The sequence below is a fragment of the Bos taurus genome, chromosome 3 (genome assembly GCF_002263795.3).
Source record: "Bos taurus isolate L1 Dominette 01449 registration number 42190680 breed Hereford chromosome 3, ARS-UCD2.0, whole genome shotgun sequence".
Classification (NCBI taxonomy): Eukaryota; Metazoa; Chordata; class Mammalia; order Artiodactyla; family Bovidae; genus Bos; species Bos taurus.
Genome location: NC_037330.1, coordinates 33,044,305 through 33,067,198, shown reverse-complemented (window position 1 = coordinate 33,067,198; position 22,894 = coordinate 33,044,305). Strand labels below are relative to the sequence as shown.

Here is a 22,894-nt window from a genome sequence, read left to right as displayed (position 1 = left end):
CTTGTGTTGTCTTCCTATACATTGAACTGTTTAAACATTTTAAGTGTATACAAAAACGTGTATCTCTAAACATGTAGTTTTATTACTTGCTTTTATCATTTGAATAATATATTCTGTGCCCTGGTATTTGTTACCTCTGATGTTTTTGGCTTAACAGGCTTAGAAAGTTCCAAAGTGTCTTTGGCACAGTGAGTGAAGAAAGGTTAAGATTGAAAAAATTCATCAGCAAACTGTATTTGAACTCTGTTTTCCTCTATTTCACTGACCTGGATACAAGACATAGAATAACTCTGCTTGGAGCCTCTAGTGTTTGGTCTTTTTTTACCACTCCCTGTTATATAATTCTGGGCTATAAAATTCTCGCCTGTTTTCCAGTTATGAAGTATTGGCCAAGTTAGACCTCATGGAAAGAGGTGTGTTCATAAATTCAAATCAGGATTTAGTTGTATATTTGTGTACATTTTTTCTTTAGATAGATATACTGAAATTGAACCTCAGATTAGTGGTACTTTTTTTTTTTTTACCTTCAGTAATAATTTCTTAAGTTTTTATATTTTTTCTTTTGATATTTGCCTTTCTCAGTCTCAAGTTTATAGAGGTGCAAATCTTATTATAAAACTTAGTTTAAAAAAATGTGGGGCAAAATCAGACCCTTTTTCTGTCTTACTTCAGGACTGAGGGAAGCAAAAGTAATTTTTAGATTAGATTCCTTATTGTGGATGATTAGAAATGCTGTAGTAATTTGTAATTCTGCATACTATAATTTTTACTAATGTCTTACATAGTATATTCTATATACTGTAATTCTTATAGACTCTCAGTAGTTGTACATAAGATACTCAGTAGTCATAGTATATGATACTAAGGCTTAAGTCTGTTTCCTAAAAATATTTGTGTGTAGTGGTTAGTCTTTTAATAGTCTTATGTTCCAGTAGGTAAAAAGTGAATGTAAAACAATGCTTCGGTCTTAAAGTTTATTTAAAAACAGAACTTCCAAAGTTTTACTATACTTATACTTAATGAGTCTTTAGTGGCCCCACATGTCCTCTGCACAGATTCTGGCATTTAGTCTTACAGCACCAGCACGTCTGAAGAGCAAAGGGATCAGGCCTGCGGTTTTCAAGCTCTGTAATGACTGCTGTTTGGATAAAAGGTGTTGGTGGTTTTTATTTTTTTGTTTTTAAGCATCATATATCTTTGGGCATCTGATAAAACTCTAGATTTTCTCTCCAGAGAAATAGATAGATACACAGCCCCTGCTACAATACTCAAATCTGCTTAGTGCACATCTGGTGAATTAACCCTCAGATTCTCCTGGTTTCGTACTGGAGTTGTGCGAGTTGGTACAGGAACAGCAGAGACGATCATCAGTTTCTTGTAACTATCTAATATTGTCATTCCATGTTACCATTCATCATGGATCAACATTTTGGTTCATTGTGATTGAAGTTTACTAAGGCTAAGCTGTTACCTGCTAAAGGTGGTCCAGAAAGGACAGCCATCCCAGCAAAGAAACTTGCAAGTCCCAGAAAGCTTTGAACTGTAGAATTCCCAGACAGATCAACCTGTAGGGATTAGAATCCAGTGTTAACCATACTGAGGGTGGTATTCTACAGAGACTTTTACCTACAGAGGGATAAAATACTGTGTATGTTGTCTCAAGCTATGAACAGTTGGCTTCTGAGGTGGTTTGGATGGCATTCTACCTGATATGAACCATTGGTTTTTATTTCTTTTGAAAAATCTTTTAGTCAGTTGGTTCGGGGATATTTTTCCACCTGAGTCTCACTACTCTTTTCTGTTAGGAAATGATAAACAGTTGGAGCTGATAGTAGTATTCTTCAGTCCACCTATGGTTGAGTACCAACTGGTTTATAAGAAATCAGATATCACAGGAAATTGATTTAAGTGTTAGAAACTTTTAATTTTTGCTTAAGCCTCGTAATACTCTTCACCACTTATGCTAATATTGATACCAGGCCCAAAGATTCCTGGGGATTATGTTCCAGCGCACTGGGGACCTAGTTCTAAGGACCCATGGGGTTCCAAGACAAACTCAGTATTTCTACAACTCCATTCCATTCAGCTCTAGGATTTTATGTCAGTTTGGGATAAAGATGGAGAGGAGTTAAAAGCACAATATCCCTGTTAAAGGTGTTGGTGGTTTTTATTTTTTTGTTTTTAAGCATCATATATCTTTGGGCATCTGATAAAACTCTAGATTTTCTCTCCAGAGAAATAGATAGATACACAGCCCCTGCTACAATACTCAAATCTGCGTCATCACTTGTCAGGAAGCTCCTCTTTCTTTTAAGGAACTCTTCCCAGATGTATCCTAGAACCAAAGAAATTTCTGGAGCTGAAGTAAAGAATAGAAGCCTAACCTGGGAGACTGATAAAGTAGAATCCTTCTGTTCCCTACTTTGCTTTTCCTTCTTTCCTGTTCCACATGGCTAGTCCTTGGCACCCCACTCCAGTACTCTTGCCTGGAAAATCCCATGGGCAGAGGAGGCTGGTAGGCTGCAGTCCATGGGGTCGCTAAGAGTTGGACACGACTGAGCGACTTCCCTCTCACTTTTCACTTTCATGCATTGGAGAAGGAAATGGCAACCCACTCCAGTGTTCTTGCCTGGAGAATCCCAGGGACGGGGGAGCCTGGTGGGCTGCTGTCTATGGGGTCGCACAGAGTCGGACACGACTGAAGTGACTTAGCAATAGCAGTCCTCTCATCATCCCTCCTTACAAGATAAGATGAATAGCTGGATAGGATGTAGCTACAAGGTTTCTGAGGCCTTGGGTATGTTGTTTTTGTTATTGTAAAAGTAATACAAAGTATGTTTTTTCTTTGGGGGCGATGATGATTCATACTTTTACTAAATGGTGTAAGAACATTAACCAGTGTGTCTACTCACCAGTACAGGAAGTATCAATGCCAGGTAACCACCGGAAAAGACAGCAAAGGAGATGGTATAGGTCATAAGTAATGGAAATGTGGTGGCTAAAGGAGCAAGCAGGTTAGTGATGCCACAGAGGATGAGGTAAGACTTGTGGTAATGATACTTCTTGATCCAGTTTTGATCAGCAACCCATCCAGAGATAATCTGACTGACTGTTTCAATGATACCTGGAACAGTATTGAAAAGGTCTTATGAAATCCCAATTGCATTTTTCTAGCCCTTTTGAAAAATGTAAATGGATAAGGCATCTTTTCCTATGTCATAAGACTTCATTCACCCTGTGGCTAGGACATATGAGGGAAAAAATGGTTTAATTTGTATCAGTTCAGTTCTGTTGCTCAGCTCAGTCATGTCTGACTCTTTGCGACCCCATGTACTGCAGCAGGCCAGGCCTCCCTGTCCATCACCAACTCCTAGAGTTTACTCAAACTCATGTCCATTGAGTCGGTGATGCCATCCAACCATCTCCTCCTCTGTTGTCCCCTTCTCCTGCCTTCAGTCTTTCCCAGCATCAGGGTCTTTTCCATGAGTCAGTTCTTTATATCAGGCGGCCAAAGTACTGGAGTTTCAGCCTCAGTCCTTCCAGTGAATATTCAGGGCTGATTTCCTTTGTATCAGTAGATTGTATTATTTTTGTACCTATTCTAAACATTTAATGAAATACTGAAAAAACTCCTCCAGATTTGGGTTGGAGTCATCATCAAGTGTTTATTCTGATTGTGTTTGGAAACCTTATACCACCAAACTGGGAATACCAGGTTATAGAAGACCCTGGGCTCAGTAGGCCTCCCTTGAAGAGGTCCTACGGGTGAGGAAGTGAGATTTCTTGAGGATTAGTAGACCCACAGGTTAGTGTCTTAGGGAAGTCAAATGGTGAATGACTGGAGTATAAATAATAAAGTCTTAAACTGGAAAAAACAATAGATGTTGAGACACTTTCTTAAAATTGCATATGAGGTATTGCATATGAGGTTTTGGTAGTTAAGTCCTCCAAAGGTTATTATGGTTAACTTGAAAATATGTAGGAAGTCTGGAAATGGGAAATCATGTTTTGAATGGTGACGCTGTGGTGTAATTTGAATAAAATTTAAGATTAACATTTTTTACTGAGTTTCATGGTAGTAGAACCTTCTTATCCTTTATCCTATTATATGTAATGTACCAGTTAAATCCTGAAAGAGATTTTCACGAAGAGAAGCTTGAACTGTGGTTGTTTTTTACTTAAAATTCTTCCTATGGTTCAAATGCAGATTGCTCCACAAAAAGGTATTTAAAATGCATACTGCCATCTCCATATCTGTTTTTACAGTTTTTTTCCTAGAATGCATATTGAAACTATTATATTCTGGCCTTGTTGTAAAACCCTGTGTGTGTGTGTGTGTGTGTGTGTGTGTGTGTGTAAGTTTCTTCAGTCTTGTCCAGCTCTTTGTGACCCTGTGCACCATACCCTGCCACACTCAGCTGTCCATGGGTTTCTCCAGGCAAGAATATTGGACTGGGTTGCCATGCCTTCCTCCAGGGGATCTTCCCAACCCAAGGATCAAACCTGAGTCTTCTATGTCTCCTGCATTTGCAGACAGGTTCTTTACTACCATTAGCACCACCTGGGAAGCCCTCTAAGACCCTGCTGCTGCTGCTGCTAAGTCGATTCAGTCATGTCCGACTCTGTGCAACCCCGGAGACCGTAGCCCACCAGGCTCCCCCGTCCCTGGGATTCTCCAGGCAAGAACACTGGAGTGGGTTGCCATTTCCTTCTCCAATGCATGAAAGTGAAAATGAAGTCACTCAGTCGTGTCCGACTCTTCGAGACCCCATGGACTGCAGCCCACCAGGCTCCTTCATCCATAGGATTTTCCAGGCAAGAGTACTGGAGTGGGGTGCCATCGCCTTCTCCGCTGTAAGGCCCTAATCTGATCTAAATTGATACCACCAGACATTTCAGTAGAAAACATCAATTTAGCTATGTATCTTTTTCTTGGGCACACAAGTTTTATGACCGAAGCAGTTGGAAATGGGGTGCTGTAAGTTTTGCAAGGACTTAGTAAAAGTCTTTTCCAGAAATTGGCGAAAGAGAAGTTAATGTTGTGCTACTGAGAATTTCCAGGTAGCGCAAAGCAATTCTGTTTCCTTCATTTTCACTTTTTTAGATTCCCTGTTTTGTCAGCTGACAGAATCCATATTTTCTGGATCAAGCATTCTGTTTCCATTTATTTTTATAAATACTCAACTAAAATGATTGGTTTTATTTTTTATTCTAGTTCAATTTAAATGTTAGCCAATCCATTAATGACTAGCCTAAGTACACATATTTATCTTATCCCTTTACTATGAGTTAAAAGGGGAAATTTGTTAGCTACAAATATTACTAAAACATTATTGAATGCTAACGATAGTTCAGGTACTATTTTAAACTCTACATGCATTACCTGTTTAATCCTAATAACCTTACGAGAGTAGATACTATTATTCATATATTGCAGATAAGGAAATCAAGACACAGAGGTGGCAAGTGACTTGCCCAAGGTCATAATGGTCATACCCTGCAAAAACTTGAACCTGGAAAATCTAGCTCTAGAATCAGTTCTTTCAACCACTGCACAGTCCTGTCTACATCAGATTTTTTTTGCTTCCTAAAATGACTGTTTCCACTACGATCCAGTAAGGTTCAGTATCTAGCAAATACATAGCTACTGATAGAAAATAAGACTTGGTTTGGGGTCCACTGTCTTGTAGGGAGAGCCTGTGTGCAAGATGCAGTGACAGATCTGTGAAAGGGAAGGCTTGCTGCTCCCATCAGCTTCAAAAAACTTGCTTTTCTGGCCCTCCCAAAACTCCTTTTTAAAAATATTATTTTTCTTCAACTTTTTAATAAAATGTAACCAATTTTTGTAGAATATATTTTTCCTTTTGAGGGTGAGGTAGAAGTAGGCTTTCTTACCAGCTACAGAAACAAGGTAGGAGGCATCCATGATGTTTATCCCCAATGTTTTGGCTCTGGCTACCAGGTGAAAGGTAGGGATGAAATATGCCAGCTGACTGAGAACAAAAGACCACGTAAATATGTAGAAAAAAGGATTCTTAAAGAGAGAAAAGTCAAAGAGTTTTTGTTTACAGCTCCGTGAAGTAGTTTTTTTCCAATAAGTTTCTTCATTAGTTTTTCGGAAAAGTCCATTTCTGTTATATTCATTGTTGAACTCTTTGCTTTGATTTTGTGAGACAGTTAAACTTATACCTGGTCGTCGTTCCTTCTGCATAATACTGTCCTCAATGGCCGACTCTTGTATCTCATTGCAGCATGATGTTTCTGTTCCACATGCTGCCTCTGGACCAGTTGGAGACAAACTACTTTCATCTTTAATATCAGAATCGCTCGTGCTTTTGATATGAATGGGTCGCAAGAGCATACTAGAAGGAACCAGATGCAATATGATAGCTCCAAGTAATATAAGAGCACCTAAACAGAGAAAAATTGAGAAGTTAAACTCAAATTACCTCTTTGATTTCACAATACTCTGTATCCTTAGACTCAGAAGAGGCCCCACCACGAAATATTCAGTCATAGTACAATAATTTCTGAAAGCACTGCTTTGTCTTTGAATTTAGCTGAAAGTATTTAAATCCATTGACTTAACTGTTAGCTGTATACACTGCTGTATCCTTGTGAAAACAGGGAGACCTTTGGAGATAGCCAGAAAGCCATACCAAAGGTGGCATGGGAGGAGTTATTTGTACTAAAGGAAAAAAATGTTTTGGTGTGTGGGGGTAGAGAGGGGGAGTCATATTTCAAATGATAGAAAATTACAATGTGTTTTAAATCCTGATTTGAGGCTTTAGATTTAGGTACAGAAAATACAGAATTGGGCAATGGGAATTATTTGGAAACTGCTTTAGAAGAGGAGATAGCCATTTCATCTCATGATGTTTTAAATTCCTTGAAAGAAGACAGATGCCATTGTTGCCCTTGAAACTGAGTAGTTGCTTGACTTCAGCATGTCCTGACCAAAGCTGTGACTCGTGTGTATTGCTTCTAGAGATAGAATTGGCTGTAGGTTCTACCATCTGGCTATCTTGTCTTAGGGATTTGTCAACTGGTCTTGTTCACCATATTAGTGATTTTTTAAATCAGGAATGGAAAAGGGAAAGTTCAACAAAACTGCTCTGTAGGTAGGAATAGTCATGTATATTTACATATACATAGTTTTTTTCGCCAATAACTTGAGGTTATTTTAAACCAATTGTTTCATCTCAGGTATGAGAAAAAGTATAGAGTGAATGATTTTTATTCATGAAAATTTTATATATGACAGTATATAAATATTATTAAGGAACATAATCCTCTTTTTGCCTAATTCCATCCTTTTTAGTGAATCTAATGGAGGAGTCTTTTATTTTTATCTTTTTTAATGCAGATGTTTTTCTTAAAGAAAAAATGTGAAAAGAGAAGGCTTTGAGGAAGGGATTCTTGCTTCCCAGGAGTACTGCTATCCCTGCAAAGGTGTGCTCCCTCAGCCATACAAATTGCTTTCCATCCCCTCAGACTTGAATTCTGAGTTGCCTGTGTAGGCTGGCAAGGCCTTGAAGGAATTCAGAGTCTCTTTTGCTATCTGTTCTCCAGGGAAGAATCATGATCACCTCCTCTCTAGTCATCAAAGGGAGAGGGCTCAACATTAAATCTTGCAGAATTGATTGTGCAGGTTCAGGACTCACCTGTCCAGTCATACAGATCTATTAGGACTTTGGTAAAGGGTGCTAACAGAAATGTCAGTCCCATCCCTGAACGGGCAATAGCTGTAGAAAGAGCTAATCGTTTTTTGAAGTATTTGGTAGTGACCACAGCAGCAACTTGGTACAAGAAAGCAGAGCCCAAACCTAAAAGAAAAATATAATGTTAATAGCTAGGAGTCACTTTCACATTAAGTGGCTTGGTACTGGATGAGATATTCTCCCAAACCTGAGATAATATAAGTAGGCCTTTGAACTCACAGTAAAAGGAAAGTTTCCTGGTTCCTTTTTTTTTTTTTTAAGTCTTATTTTCACAGTGGACTCACCAGGTAAAAATCCCATAGTCACACAAAGAAAGGGAATGCTTGTAGCCCAGCTGCTGATCAGATATCCACCAGCAACAAGGAAAGCCCCAAGACTGGAGGCAGTTTTCTCTCCAGTTATGTCACAAATAACAGCAACTAGGGGACCTTGGGAAAAGAAACAAATACAAGTTACATATGCCCCGGCATCCCTTCTCTTCTGGTGTACAGTTTAAATGGGCAACTGAAGAAAAATAAAAGGACTTTACTTTTGTGTATCCTTCAAAAGGGTGTCTGTATTGGGTTTCTTAATATTCCTAGTTCCACACTATTTTGCTTTTTTAGAAGAAGAGTTTTTGTTGTTTTTTGTTTGTTTTGAAGAAAAGATGATATAAATAAGATTTGGAATGGAAGCTTACTGAAAAGGTATTATAAAACTTCTGCAAGAAAAGGTTGTGTCTAGTGACCTATAACTAGAACAAAGCTCAGTTATTTATCTACACTGTGATGAGTATACTTAGATGATCAGGTCAGAGCTTTATGGTCTGACTTCCCAGTTGAGAGACTGACTCACTGAACCTATGATGTTAAATAGATTCTTCAACGTCATTTGTTTGAACCCTAATTTTTCCAGTTTTGCCAAATCAAGTGGAGGTAAAGTCCTTTTCTCAGCTTTACATATTGATAAATGAACCTGAGTTTTCGTAATGCTTCTGTCTTGAATGACTGACAGATGAGTCTTCTTGAAATTGCCCTTTGTGTTCCTTCTCCTTGGACAACAAGCTTATTGTCGACTTTATACCTGCAAAAAAACGAAGTGATGACATGATAGATCCAATCCAACCGGTTTGCTCTGAGGTGCCTTCAAACTCTTCTTGAAAAACCACAAAGAAAATTGCAAAAGTCTTGGTCATCCCCATCACAAATACATTTACCTAAATCAAAGCAGAACAGAGTCCAAGTCAGGTGGTGAGTAAGCCATTATAGGGGAGGTTAGAACTGCTGGCAGCTGTGATTCTCTGGCTCACCTGTATTTTACCAGTTTGTTTGTCAGTTCCTTTTTGTACCATGTTATATTTTATGGGGCGGTTGTCCCATTAGAGTGTCTAATCACATTACATGAAAGCATCTCATTTAATCCTCATTACGGAGCATGGAATAGGTATGTCAATATTGTATTAGAAATTCAGGGAACTTCCTTCCACGCTCCCAGTGCAGGGGGGTCCAGATTTGATCCCTGGTCAGAAAACTAGATTTCACATGCCACAGTTAAGAGTTAGCATGCTGCAACTAAAGATTCTCTGTGCTGCAATGAAGATCCTATGTGTCGCAAGAAAGATCCAGCACAGCCTGATAGATAGGAAGAAATACAGGAAGTTAAGGTTTAGAGAGCTTAAAGGTCATATATTGACCAACCACTGTACCATTCTGTTAACAACAGCATCTGTTCAAAATAGCTAATTCTAGGTACCTCTGTGAGAGAGATGTGTTGGTCCAAAAGAATTGTTCTGGGAGACTTTAGGTTAGCTAGACTAACCTAAGAGTTTGCTTTAACTCTGCTTTTCAGCTGAATATGCCTGGACAGCAAGGGTAATGAGGATGTATGGTCACCTTATGTTTGGGTCATGTGCCCCAACTCTTTGGTCCCACCTTACCCTCCTTGCCCGCACCATCCTTCTCCTCTCCACTAGGGGGAGCACCCTCTTTGAGGTCAGGTTTTCTTTCAGTGCAGTACTCACATTTTGGAATTCTGATTAGAAGGGGGGCAGTGAGGAGCAAGGTTCTGAGGGGAACTGGAAGGGAGACTTAGCCAGTCTCTGTAGTCAAAAAGCCCAGAAACCACTCCTACTCACTCTGTCTCCAGGGGCTTCCTAGTGGCCCCTTTCTTTTCCTTTGTTCAGTGACCTTGTTTGAAGGCTACTTTCTCTGCTTTGAAGTTGGCCATGGTGGAGAGATTCCCTGGTGGCTCAGACGGTAAAGTGTCTGCCTACAATGTGGGAGACCCGGGTTCAATCCCTGGGTCAGGAAGATCTGGAGTAGGAAATGGCAACCCATTCTAGTATACTTGCCTGGAAAATCACATGGATGGAGGAAACTGGTAGGCTACAGTCCATGGGGTCGCGAAGAGTCAGGCACAACTGAGCGACTTCACTTCCTATGCTTTGTGGAAGGACCACAGGTCCTGGGTTCCTTATCACTGATTCTTTCTCTCTGGTTCTGCACTCATCTCAATTTATAGTGAGATAGACATAGACAGTCATTCACTATAATTGGCTGTCCATGGGATTTTCCAGGCAAGAATACTGGAGTGGGTTGCTATTTCTTTCTCCAGGGGATCTTCGGACCCAGGAATCAAAACTTGGTGTTCTGCATTGCAGGCAGATTCCTGCATTGAAGGTGGATCCTTTACTGACTGAGCTATGAGGGAACTCACGGTGTAGTTGTGAATACTGTGTTCTGCCTGCAGTCAGCCTGCCTCTGCTGGAATCTTGGCTCTGCTTTGTACTAGGGGTGTGAACTTGGGTGAACTACAAAAGTTACACTTCCTCTTTTGTAAAGTGGAGATAAAGGACTAGTTCATAGTTCATAGTTCCACCTAGTTCATGGGACTGTGAAGACAAAATTCTGGTAAATAATAACCTATTAACTATGTTTTTATCATTTTGTATAACCATTCTGCTTTCCTAAGAGCTCGAGACTCATATTACTGTCTGCGATATCTTTCTAACTCAGGTTAACTTATCCAGAACTAAATTCATCTTTCTCTTACCCCATGCCTGTGTTTCCTTTTCATTTCTCTTGATTGGTATCATCTACTGACTCATCCAAATCAGAGACCTGCCTCCATTTAGAAACTTCCTTTCCTCAGCTTCTACCTGCTAAATAAAGTAATCAAGACGTTCTGCTCCATCCTCACCAATAGACTCTTCAGATAAGTATTATTTCTTGCCTGGAGTGAGGGACTAGGAATCAGTGGTGGCTCAAAGGCTTCAAAAGATGGGATAGGGAGGAGGAAGTCCTTTAATGTATTCTTCCCATTCTGACTTGATAGAAACTATAAGACTTTACTTATTTAGAGTGAACAATGCTATGGGTACCAGGGCTATATATTAAAAAATGAAAAGTCATTTTATTTTATCAAGCACTTTGTAATCATAATGTTCCTCAAAGGTGCCTTTATCAGGAAATGAGGTTAGAGAATATACACGAACTTTAAATGACACAGACTTGTTTCTTCTGGTTCAGAATACAAAGTGGTGATTGCGTCCTCTAATGAGCAAGGAGCAATACAATGGGTCCTCATTCTATAAAATTACCCTTCCTCCTCTTCTGTGGTCATGGACTCCGTGCTGGCATCTGCAGGATGCTGGCTTCTAGGTTCTTAGCCACCTGAATTTGGCGAACTACTGGTCCCCAAAAAAGAACCTTTTGTCTCTGGTCTTTCCTTGATGTCTGGGCATAGCAGCAGTAAGTAGATGTGACTTGTCTCTACTAACTGGGACTGTACCTTCCACTGTGTATATCAAAAAGACCAAGGACACAGCCTTTGTATCTACTCTGCCTCCCTCCCTTAACTTGTAACCTTCCAACTTTGTTCCTATTTGACTTAGATAGTAAAAGTCTATCTAGATTTTTAGTCTAGATCCCAAGGTCTAGATATTCCATTAGTTAACTGAAGTCTGTAGTCTACTATTTCATCTCATGTTTTGGACTAAGGTTGATGAGTTTCAGTCCTGTTCCAGAGTCCACATCAGACATTATAAATGGTCTTCCCCCAAAATAAAAGCCCTTAGAAATTCTGCAGCCCTCTCATTTCCTTTTTATCTTTAAGAGCATGCCTTCCTCCTACCAGCTTCCTCCCATAGTAAGAACTCCCTCACCAGACCATTCTAAGAATTGTCTTGGGAAAGGAGGCTGGATCACAGTGGCTCCTTTTTAACGCAGAACATAAGGCTTTGTCAGAGATTGTTGTTTAATAACAATAGAGTTTTGCCCAGAGAACGCACTGGTCATAGCAAACACCCTCTGCCAGCAACACAAGAGAAGACTCTACACATGGACATCACCAGATGGTCAATACTGAAATCATTTTGATATATTCTTGGCAGCCAATGATGGAGAAGCTCTGTACAATCAGCAAAAACAAGACCGAGAGCTGACTGTGGTTCAGATCATGAACTCCTTACTGCCAAATTTGGACTTAAATTGAAGAAAGTAGGGAAAATCACTAGACCATTCAGGTGTGACCTAAATCAAATCCCTTACGATTATACAGTAGAAGTGAGAAATAGACTCAAGGGATTAGATCTGATAGAGTGCCTGAAGAACTATGGACAGAGGTTCGTGACATTGTACAAGAGAGAGTAATCGAGACCATCCCCAAGAAGAAGAAACAAAAAGGCAAAACGGCTGTCTGAGGAGGCCTTAAAAATAGCTCAGAAGAGAAGCTAAAGGCAAAGGAGAAAAGGAAAGATATACCTATTTGAATGCAGAGTTCCAAAGACTAGCAAGGAGAGATAAGAAAGCCTTCCTCAGTGATCAGTGCAAAGAAATAGAGGAAAACAATAGAATGGGAAAGACCAGAGATCGCTTCAAGAAAATTAGAGATACCAAGGGGGAACATTTCATGCAAAGAAATGTTTCATGGGCACAATAAAGGACAGAAATGGTATGGACCAAACATAAATAGAAGAAATTAAGACGAGGTGGCAAGAATACACAGAAGAACTATATAAAAAGGATCTTCATGACCCAGATAAACACAGTGGTGTGATCACTCACCTAGAGCCAGACATCCTGGAATGCAAAGTCAAGTGGACTTTAGGAAGCATCACTACGAACAAAGCTATTGGAGGTGATGGAATTCCTCCAAGTGAGCTATTTCAAATCCAAAAGATGATGCTGTGAAAGTGTTGTACTCAATATGCCAGCAAATCTGGAAAACTCAGCAATGGCCACAGGACTGGAAAAGGTCAGTTTTCATTCCAGTCCCAAGGAAAGGCAATGCCAAAGAATGTTCAAACTACCACACAATTGCACTCATTTCACAGGCTAGCAAAGCAATACTCAAAATTCTCCAAGTCAAGCTTCAATAGTACATGAACCATGAACTTTCAGATGTTCAAGCTGGATTTAGGAAAGGAACCAGAGATCAAATTGCCAACATCTGCTGGCATCTAAAAACCAAGAGTTCCAGAAAACCATCTACTCCTACTTTATTGACTACGCCAAAGCCTTTGTGTGGATCACAACAATCTGGAAAATTCTTCACGAGATGGGAATACCAGACCACCTGACCTGCCTCCTGAGAAATCTGTATGCAGTTCAAGAAGCAACAGTTAGAAATGGATGTGGAACATCAGACTGGTTACAAATTGGGGAAGGAGTGTGTCAAGGCTGTATATTGTCACCATGCTTATTTAGCTTATATGCAGGGTGCATCATGAGATACGCTGGGCTGGATGAAGCACAGGCTGGAATCAAGATTGCCAGGAGAAATATCATTAACCTCAGATATGCAGATGGCACCACCCATTTATGGCAGAAAGTGAAGAAAAACTAAAGAGCCTCTTGATGAAAGTAAAAGCATAAAAGCTGCCTTAAAACTCAACATTCAGAAAACCAAGATCTGGTCCCATCACTTCATGGCAAACAGATGGGGAAACAATGGAAACAGTGAGAGACTTTATTTTGGGGGGCTCAAAAATAACTGCAGATGGTGACTGCAGCCATGAAATTAAAAGACATTTGCTCCTTGGAAGAAAGACTATGACTAACGTAGACAGCATATTAAAAGCAGAGACATTGCTTTGCCAACAAAGGTCCGACTAGTCAAAGCTGTGGTTTTTCCAGTAGTCATGTATGGATGTGAGAGTTGGATTATAAAGAAAGCTGAGCACCAAAGAATTGATAGGCTTTTGAACTATGGTGTTGGAAAAGACTCTTTAGAGGCCTTTGGACTGCAAGAAGATGGAACCAGTCAATCCTAAAGGAAATCAGTCCTGAATATTCATTGAAAGGACTGATGTTGAAGCTGAAGCTCCAGTACTTTGGCCACCTGATGCGAAGAACTGACTCATGTGAAAAGACCCTGATGCTGGGAAAGATTGAGGGCGAGAGGAGGAGATGACAGAGGATGAGATGATTGATGGCATCACCGACTCGATGGACATGAGTTTGAGTAAGCTCTGGGAGTTGGTGATGGACAGGAAAGTCTTGCGTGGTGCAGTCCATGGGGTCTCAAAGAGTTGGACACAACTGAACTGAACAAAACTATGTTATTCTACTCCAGGTTCCTCTCTAGTATCACCCTAGCTCTTGACCTTCACAAACTTCTTTCATCAATGAGTAGTCTGTTAGGTTATCTCTGCTTCCTCTCATCTCACTCCAATGCATGCCTCTTATCAACGTTATTAGAGACTTCATTGTTGCTAAACCAATAGCTCATATCATTTTCATCATATCTGGTCTCTGCACCATCTGCTTCTGCACATTTCTGCCTTAGCTTTTGTGATGCTAACCGCTAACTGCTTCTCAGTTTCCTCTGAGCCACCCTCCGCCCATCCCCTAGGCATCACTTTCCTCAAGGTTCTTTCCCAGCTGCGCAGGCGCAGGAGGGCCAGGAGCTACTCCACGTTCAAGGTCAGGAGGGGCGGCCATGAGGAGATAGCCCTTGTCCAAGGTAAAGAGCAGCAGCTGCGCTTTGCTGGAGCAGCCGTGAAAAGATACCCCATGTCCAAGGTAAGAGAAACCCAAGTAAGACGGTAGGTGTTGCGAGAGGGCATCAGAGGGCAGACACACTGAAACCATAATCACAGAAAACTAGTCAATCTAATCACATGGACCACAGCCTTGTCTAACTCAATGAAACTAAGCCATGCCATGTGGGGCCACCCAAGACGGGCGGGTCATGGTGGAGAGGTCTGACAGAATGTGGTCCACTGGAGAAGGGAATGGCAAACCACTTCAGTATTCTTGCCTTGAGAACCCCATGAACAGTATGAAACTGCAAAATGATAGGATACTGAACGAGGGACTCCCCAGGTCAGTAAATGCCCAATATGCTACTGGAGATCAGTGGAGAAATAACTTCAGAAAGAATGAAGGGATGGAGCCAAAGCAAAAATAATACCCAGTTGTGGATGTGACTGGTGATAGAAGCAAGGTCCGATGCTGTAAAGAGCAATATTGCATAGGAACTTGGAATGTTAGGTCCATGAATCCAGGCAAATTGGAATTGGTCAAACAGGAGATGGCAAGAGTGAATGTCGACATTCTAGGAATCAGCGAACTAAAATGGACTGGAATGGGTGAATTTAACTCAGATGACCATTATATCTACTACTGTGGGCAGGAATCCCTTAGAAGAAATGGAGTAGCCATCATAGTCAACAAAAGAGTCTGAAATGCAGTACTTGGATGCAGTCTCAAAAACGACAGAATGATCAAGGCAAACCATTCAATATCACAGTAATCCAAGTCTATGCCCCAACCAGTAACGCTGAAGAAGCTGAAGTTGAAGGGTTCTATGAAGACCTACAAGACGTTTTAGAACTAGTACCCCCCCAAAAATGTCTTTTTCATTATAGGGGACTGAAATGCAAAAGTAGGAAGTCAATTAACACCTGGAGTAACAGGCAAATTTGGCCTTGGAATATGGAATGAAGCAGGGCAAAGGCTAATAGAGTTCTGCCAAGAGAACGCACTGGTCATAGCAAACACCCTCTTCCAACAACACAAGAGAAGACTACACATGGACATCACCAGATGGTCGACACCGAAATCAGATTGATTATATTCTCTGCAGCCAAAGATGGAGAAGCTCTATACAGTCAGCAAATACAAGACCGGGAGCTGACTGTGGCTCAGATCATGAACTCCTTATTGCCAAATTCAGACTGAAATTGAAGAAAGTAGGGAAAACCACTATACCATTCAGGTATGACCTAAATCAAATCCCTTATGATTATACAGTGGAAGTGAGAAATTGATTTAAGGGACTAGATCTGATAGATAGAATGCCTGATGAACTATGGACGGAGGTTCGTGACATTGTACAGGAGACCGGGACCAAGACCATCCCCATGGAAAAGAAACACGAAAAAACAAAATGGCTGTCTGGGAGGCCTTACAAATAGCTGTGAAAAGAAGAGAAGTGAAAAGCAAAAGAGAAAAGGAAAGATATAAGCATCTGAATACAGAGTTCCAAAGAATAGCAAGGAGACATAAGAAAGCCTTCCTCAGAGATCAATGCAAGAATAGAGGAAAACAACAGAATGGGAAAGACTAGAGATCTCTTCAAGAAAATTAGAGATACCAAGGGAACATTTCATGCAAAGATGGGCTCGATAAGGGACAGAAATGGTATGAGAAGATATTAAGAAGAGGTGGTAAGAATACACAGAACAACTGTACAGAAAATATCTTCATGACCCAGATAATCACGATGGTGTGATCACTCATCTAGAGCCAGACATCCTGGAATGTGAAGTCAAGTGGGCTTTAGAAAACATCACTACAAAGCTAGTGGAGGTGGTTGAATTCCAGTGGAGCTGTTTCAAATCCTGAAAGATGATGCTGTTGAAGTGCTGCACTCAATATGTCAGCAAATTTGGAAAACTCAGCAGTGGCCACAGGACTGGAAAAGGTCAGTTTTCATTCCAGTCCCAAAGAAAGGCAATGCCAAAGAATGCTCAAACTACCGCACAATTGCACTCATCTCACATGCTAGTAAAGTAATGCTCAAAATTCTCCAAGCCAGGCTTCAGCAATATGTGAACCGTGAACTTCCAGCTGTTCAAGCTGGTTTTAGAAAAGGCAGAGGAACCAGAGATCAAATTGCCAACATCCACTGGATCATCGAAAAAGCAAGAGAGTTCCAGAAAAACATCTATTTTTGCTTTATTGACTATGCCAAAGCTTTTGACTGTGTGGGTCACAATAAACTGTGGAAAATTCTGCAAGAAATGGGAATACCAGACCACCTGACCTGCCTCTTGAGAAACCTATGTGCAGGTCAGGAAGCAACAGTTAGAACTGGACATGGAACAACAGACTGGTTCCAAATAGGAAAAGAAGTACGTCAAGGCTGTATATTGTCACCCTGCTCATTTAACTTCTATGCAGAGTACATCATGAGAAACGCTGGGCTGGAAGAAGCACAAGCTGGAATCAAGATTCCCGGGAGACATATCAATAACCTCAGATATGCAGATGACACCACTCTTACGGCAGAAAGTGAAAAACTAAAAAGCTTCTTGATGAAAGTGAAAGAGTGAAAAAGTTGGCTTAAAGCTCAACATTCAGAAAACTAAGATCATGGCATCTGATCTCATCACTTCATGGCAAATAGATGGGGAAACAGTGGAAATAGCGTCAGACTTTTATTTTGGGGGGCTCCAAAACCACTGCAGATTGTGATTGCAGCCATGAAGTTAAAAGATGCTTACTCCTTGGAAGGAAAGTTTTGACCAACCTATATAGCATATTCAAAAGCAGAGACATTACTTTTGCCAACAAAGGTCTGTCTAGTCAAGGCTATGGTTTTTCCAGTGGTCATGTATGGATGTGAGAGTTGGAGTGTGAAGAAAGCTGAGTGCTGAAGAATTGATGCTTTTGAACTGGGGGGTATTGGAGAAGACTGTTGAGAGTCCCTTGGACTGCAAGGAGATCCAACCAGTCCATTCTAAAGGAGATCAGTCCTGCATGTTCTTTGGAAGGGCTGATGCTAAAGCTCAAACTTCAATACTTTGGCCACCTGATGCAAAGAGTTGACTCATTGGAAAAGACTCTGATGCTGGGAAGGATTGGGGGCAGAAGGAAAAGGGCATGACAGAGGATGAGATGGCTGGATGGTATCACCAACTCGATGGACGTGAGTTTGAGTGAACTCTGGGAGTTGGTGATGGACAGGGAGGCCTGGCGTGCTGCAGTTCATGGGGTCACAATGAGTCGGACACGACTGAGCGACTGAACTGAACTGAACTCCCTGGTGACTTGAATACACTGACTTATGGTTCAAGCCCCTTTGTGTGCTGCTAACTCACAATTCTCAGTATGCAGATCCTGGGCTCCAGGTACATGTAGACTTTACTGAACACATACATGACTGGTTATGTCACAAGTCCCCCAGACTCAGTGCCCAAAGATAAGCCCTTCAAGCCTTCTTTAGGTTTTGTCCCCTTCTCATGTTGTCCAACTCAGTGAAGGGCATATATTATCCTCCATGTTGTCCAAGCCAGCATCCTAGGACCCCATGATTCCCTGTCTCCCTGACATTCAATTACTCTACAGTCTTAACAATATGTCTTCAGTATTGCTCAGATTTGTATTTCTTCTCCACCCCGTTTGCTACTGTCATATTGTTTTCTCACCTGGATTACTGCAGCATCCTTCCAGTGGACCTCCCTGCTTCCAGGCCTATCCATCAGCAGCCCACTACCTGAGCTACTGTCCTGAAATACAAAACTGATTCCATTACTCCCCTGCTTTTTTTTTTTTTTTTTTAAGTCCTCCAAAGTCCCTGCCCATCTCTCCAACTTCATATTTATCACCTTGTTTATTCATAAATGTATCCATCAGTCCATCCATCCTCCCATCTGCCAGCAGGTATTTATTGAGTGTGTTCTGTGTTTTGGTTGCTGACTAGGGGACTTGGCTTATAGTGGTGAGCAAACAGACCCAGCAAATGGCCCTGTGCTCGTAGAACGTTCAGTCCAGAGAGACAGGCTGAATACAGAAAACAGTCATGCAGATGATGCAGTTATAAAGTATGGTAAGTTAGAATGAGACCTTTTTAAAAAAAAAAAAAAGTAAGGAGCTCCTGAAGGATATGTTGTTACCTGGGTTTTTCACTCACCTTTTCAGGAGATCATCTATTCTAGAAAAGCAGACTTATACAGACATGAAATCATCATCATCCAGGTACCCACATTACTACTGAGGCTGATTGGCCTGAGTTAATTATTAACATTTTGAGGACCCAAAATGTTTTATGTGTGTGCTTAAGAGTAGCACCACACCCCCAAAAGTGTGCATGCTCAGTCACTTCAGTCATGTCCAACTCTTTGTGACCCTATGGACTGTAGCCTGCCACGCTCTGTCTCTGGGATTCTTCAGGCAAGAACACTGGAATGGATTGTCATGCCCTCCTCCGGGGATCTTCCCAACCCAGCGATCAAACCCACGTCTCCTGTGTCTCCTGCATTGCAGGAAGATTCTTTATACACTGAGCCACCTGAGAAGCCCATAAAAAGTGAGAGATTGTTTACTAATCTCATTATTAGACAACTGTTCTTAGCGGCCACTAAATTAGATAACTTCCTGTCCTCAGAGCGTAATGCAGGAAAAAGTGGGAGAACTCAAGATCCTCGCCAATAATGCCGGTTCTGCAAAGCCTGTGATGTGAGGAGGTGGCCCAGCCACAGGAAGGCTCTCAGACTTAGTGTGTCCTTGTTGTCCTTTTTAGTAACACTTCTGGGAGGAAGGAAAAGAGAGTCCATGTTCTTTAGTAATGAAGCTAATGTTTAACAAATAGTCCTCAGGTTGTGAGTTTTGTATTATGTAAATCCTGGCTGAGGGCCTCTGCCTCCCTCCTTTCCCATTCTCTGTCATGATGGAGGAGGTGTGGTCCTTCTATACTATGGGCTGCAGGTTAGTTAGAAGTCACCAGGACCTGCACTCCCCTCCTTGGAAGCTTCTTACTGTAGGACTGGGCTGAGGAGGAGGATCAGGAGGGAAGGATATCTCTGTTGAGGACATCTTAAAGTTGACTTACTTGGGAACACTTAAGAGGAATCGTGGAACTGGTGCCACACTCAGGGTTTAAGGTACAGCAGTGATGGGATTCATCAATCCCATCAGGATGACCATGCCGATTCAGATCACCACAGTCTCACGTAACAACCCCCAGAGCTTCTGGGAGGATGAGGGCAAGAAGTTAATTAAAAAATGGAGTTGGGTTTGCTAATGAATGAAGGGAAAAAATCAGGCTCCAGTTTCAGGATTCACAACCCTGTCTTCCTTTCCAGACATGTCAGAAATACACATTGGGCCTAACTCTGGCATAAGTTATGGTTGGTGGGGATGGGTGGGGAAGTGGACACCAGGCAGAACAGAAGAAAAGTCCCAGCCTCCTAGGAGAGAAGGAAGTTGCTTGCAGCAGTTACATGTTTGCTTGACTGAGTTGGGGAATCCCCTCCCTGCGCTATTTCTCGGATGGCTAAATGTGATTGTCCCCAAATCCTAACTGCCATGCAGCCAGGGCAGAGCTGCTAATGGTGGCTGGAGCATTCTGTAGGTTTAAGGAATGCTGAGGAGAAGTAGGAGACAGGATGGCAGTCTTTCTGGTTTCACTCAAGGAGAACATTTCCAACTTGAAGGTTCATTGGCAGTTCCTGGCTTTACTTGGATCCCCTTTCCATTCAAATGTCAAGGGTTTCATGTATGATCTTCTTGTTAGGCTGCTCTGAGCCTTTCCCCAGAAAACTTTCTTTCAGGCAGTGGGGAAGGAGAAAGTAAATTACCAGGAAGAAATGAAATATGACCATCCATCCCCAACCTCCATCCAGGGTTTTCTTGTAAGGTTGAACCTTCCTCTTCAGCATGATGATTCGTTTGTTTTAAATGCAGAAGATCCCTGTGACAAATCCAAGACGGACGTTGGCTTAGTTGACAAACTGATCTGAACTTTAAACTTTATTTATTTCTGTGGTATAAAACTACTTGTGCCGGGCTTCCCTGGTGGCTCAGTGGTAATGAATCTGCCTGCCAATGCTGGAGACATGGGTTTGGTTCCTGGTTCGGGAGGATCCCACATGCCATGGAGCAACCAAGTCCGTGCACCACAACTACTGAGCTGGTGCTCTAGAGCTGGAACCTGCAACTACTGAAGCCTGTCCACCCTAGAGCCCATGCTCCACAACAGGAGAAGCCACTGCAAAGAGAAGCTTATGTGCCGCAACTAGAGCGTAACGCCCCACTTGGAGCAATTAGAGAAAGCCCGTATGCAGCAATGAAGACCCAGCACACAAAAAATAAATAAAAAAAATTTTAAAACCACTTGTAATTTTTTTCAGCCCACCCCTTTAAGAAGAGATGATTTCTTGTCAGCAAATTGGCACTTGCCTGTAAACTAGAAATTGGCATTTTCCAAGAGCCTTTGCCAGCGACTGAACAGCAACAAGGGCATTTGCCATCTGCCTCTGGAGCTTGAACCCTGTGCTACTGCAGCTGTTAGCATTCAAGGTGGAATGAGGCCTCTGTGCTCCAGAGAATCTGGTGGAGCAGGTCTTTAGATAGATATTTTTAGGAACTGATTTCATGATCCCAATCCTTAACATCTCTTCAGATCTAGAAAATCACTGAATCCCATCTTGGTGACTTCAGCCTCTTGTGACTAGCAGAAAACTTTTTATAAAGTAATCACTTGATTGCATTGAACTCCCGTCTTCACCAAAATCATATATTGACCTTCACTGACTGCCTCTTTGGAGCAGTCTCTCAGAGCTAGCTGAGGTGCTGTCTCCCAGGCTGCTGTCCTCATTTTGCCCCAGATAAAACTTGCAACTCTCAAGTTGTACATCTTTTTAGTTGACACTTCTCATGTCTAAAGTTGTTTATAGGCTCTCTGATCTCAACCTCAAAAATACAGCAAGGCTTTGTACCATTTGAGGAATATTTGTGGAGGTCTGCTGCCTGACTTCCCCTGGAATTCCACAGTGCTGACTTCTCCTGGAGTATGTCCTTACTTAACATAAGTCTGCCCAACTAGACTCCCCTTAATCCTTGTTTATTCCATAATCACGATCCAGGCAGAACCATGGGAGAAAATAGAAAAAGGTAACAAAAGGCTGTGATATGAGGGACATCAAACGCCACCACAGAAATCTCTCTTACACCAGTGTGAATGGCCTCTAAAAGATGACCAGTTCACTTCAGGCAGGAATTGCAAAGCAGTTGACTGCAAAGCCTGACCTCATTGATTGCTGGGTGGTCACTCCTCACACTGTCCTCCCCCCACGTCTGAAGTCAAATCCTAGGGCAAATTGTGTACCACCCTCTGGTCCTCTGGGTAATAAGCTCTTAAAATTAGAGAAATTTTAAAAGGAATGGGGAACTTCAGGTTTGGATATTCCCTTTTACAGCAGTTGCTGAAATGAAAATATTCTTAGGGACTGAATAGACATGACAACAAAGGGCAATGACTTCCCTGAGTGGATTCTAGGCCTGAAAAACGTTGGAAAGGACTTTGGGAACTGAGTTGGGGAAATTTGAATGAGGACTGTATAGTAGACCAGGTTAGATCTCTTGGTGGTGATTGTGGTCTCGTGGTTCTATCGGAGAATGTGCTTATTCTTAGGAGATGTGTGCTAAAACGCTCAGGAGTGAAATGTCTTCTACCTTCACACAAGTGGTTCAATAAAATAAATACATAAAAAGAGAAATAGCAAAAGGAAAATGTAAATAGTCTGAGAGAAGGGGTAGCAGTCTTTATTTGCCACTGGCAGATAGGCAGGCAGTCTGTTTCTTCCTGGAAAGGAGAATCTGCCGGCAGGGTGTGGGGCATGACAGTCTGTCTGGTGAGCAGGCTGTGCAGGGAGAGATGCTGGTCATTCAAAACATTATAAAGAACAAACCCCAACACACAACCCCATTTTCATCCTACCTTTGATGTGGCGTTCAGCAAGGGAATCCTCCACAGACTTGAAGCAATCTGGGAAGAAAAGTTATACGGTTTTCCAGAATGTTGTGCTTTTTCTAAAGCATTTCATTCGGCTGCCCTGTGAAAACAAGCAAGCATTGTAAGAGCTCAGGGCTAGAGCCAACTTAGGCACTCCTGCTGATGGACTTTACTTCCTGAGGGGAGGAGGGGAGACTGGGATTTGACATTATACTAGGCCCTTTCCTCCCCCG

The 22,894-nt window shown here is 41.7% G+C and overlaps 1 protein-coding gene across 5 annotated transcripts in view; it reads right to left on the bottom strand.

The window, feature by feature from the left end:
- The window catches only part of SLC16A4 (solute carrier family 16 member 4), a 30,633-nt gene extending 7,739 nt beyond the window's left edge, over positions 1 to 22,894 (bottom strand). The window contains exons 1-8 of one of the 5 annotated variants that reach the window (XM_010803171.4): positions 22,647 to 22,878; positions 20,506 to 20,618; positions 8,676 to 8,916; positions 8,006 to 8,149; positions 7,665 to 7,826; positions 6,190 to 6,411; positions 2,913 to 3,124; positions 1,472 to 1,565 (exon numbers count right to left, since the gene is read on the bottom strand). In XM_010803171.4, the coding sequence (XP_010801473.1) occupies positions 1,472 to 1,565; positions 2,913 to 3,124; positions 6,190 to 6,411; positions 7,665 to 7,826; positions 8,006 to 8,149; positions 8,676 to 8,916; positions 20,506 to 20,586 (1,156 nt within the window). In that variant the 5' untranslated portion in view covers positions 20,587 to 20,618; positions 22,647 to 22,878. Of the gene's footprint in view, positions 1 to 1,471; positions 1,566 to 2,912; positions 3,125 to 5,895; positions 6,412 to 7,664; positions 7,827 to 8,005; positions 8,150 to 8,675; positions 8,917 to 20,505; positions 20,619 to 22,646 lie in introns of those variants that run through there. The other 4 variants (XM_010803169.4, NM_001101123.2, XM_010803172.4 and 1 more) reach the window with 4 other exon arrangements.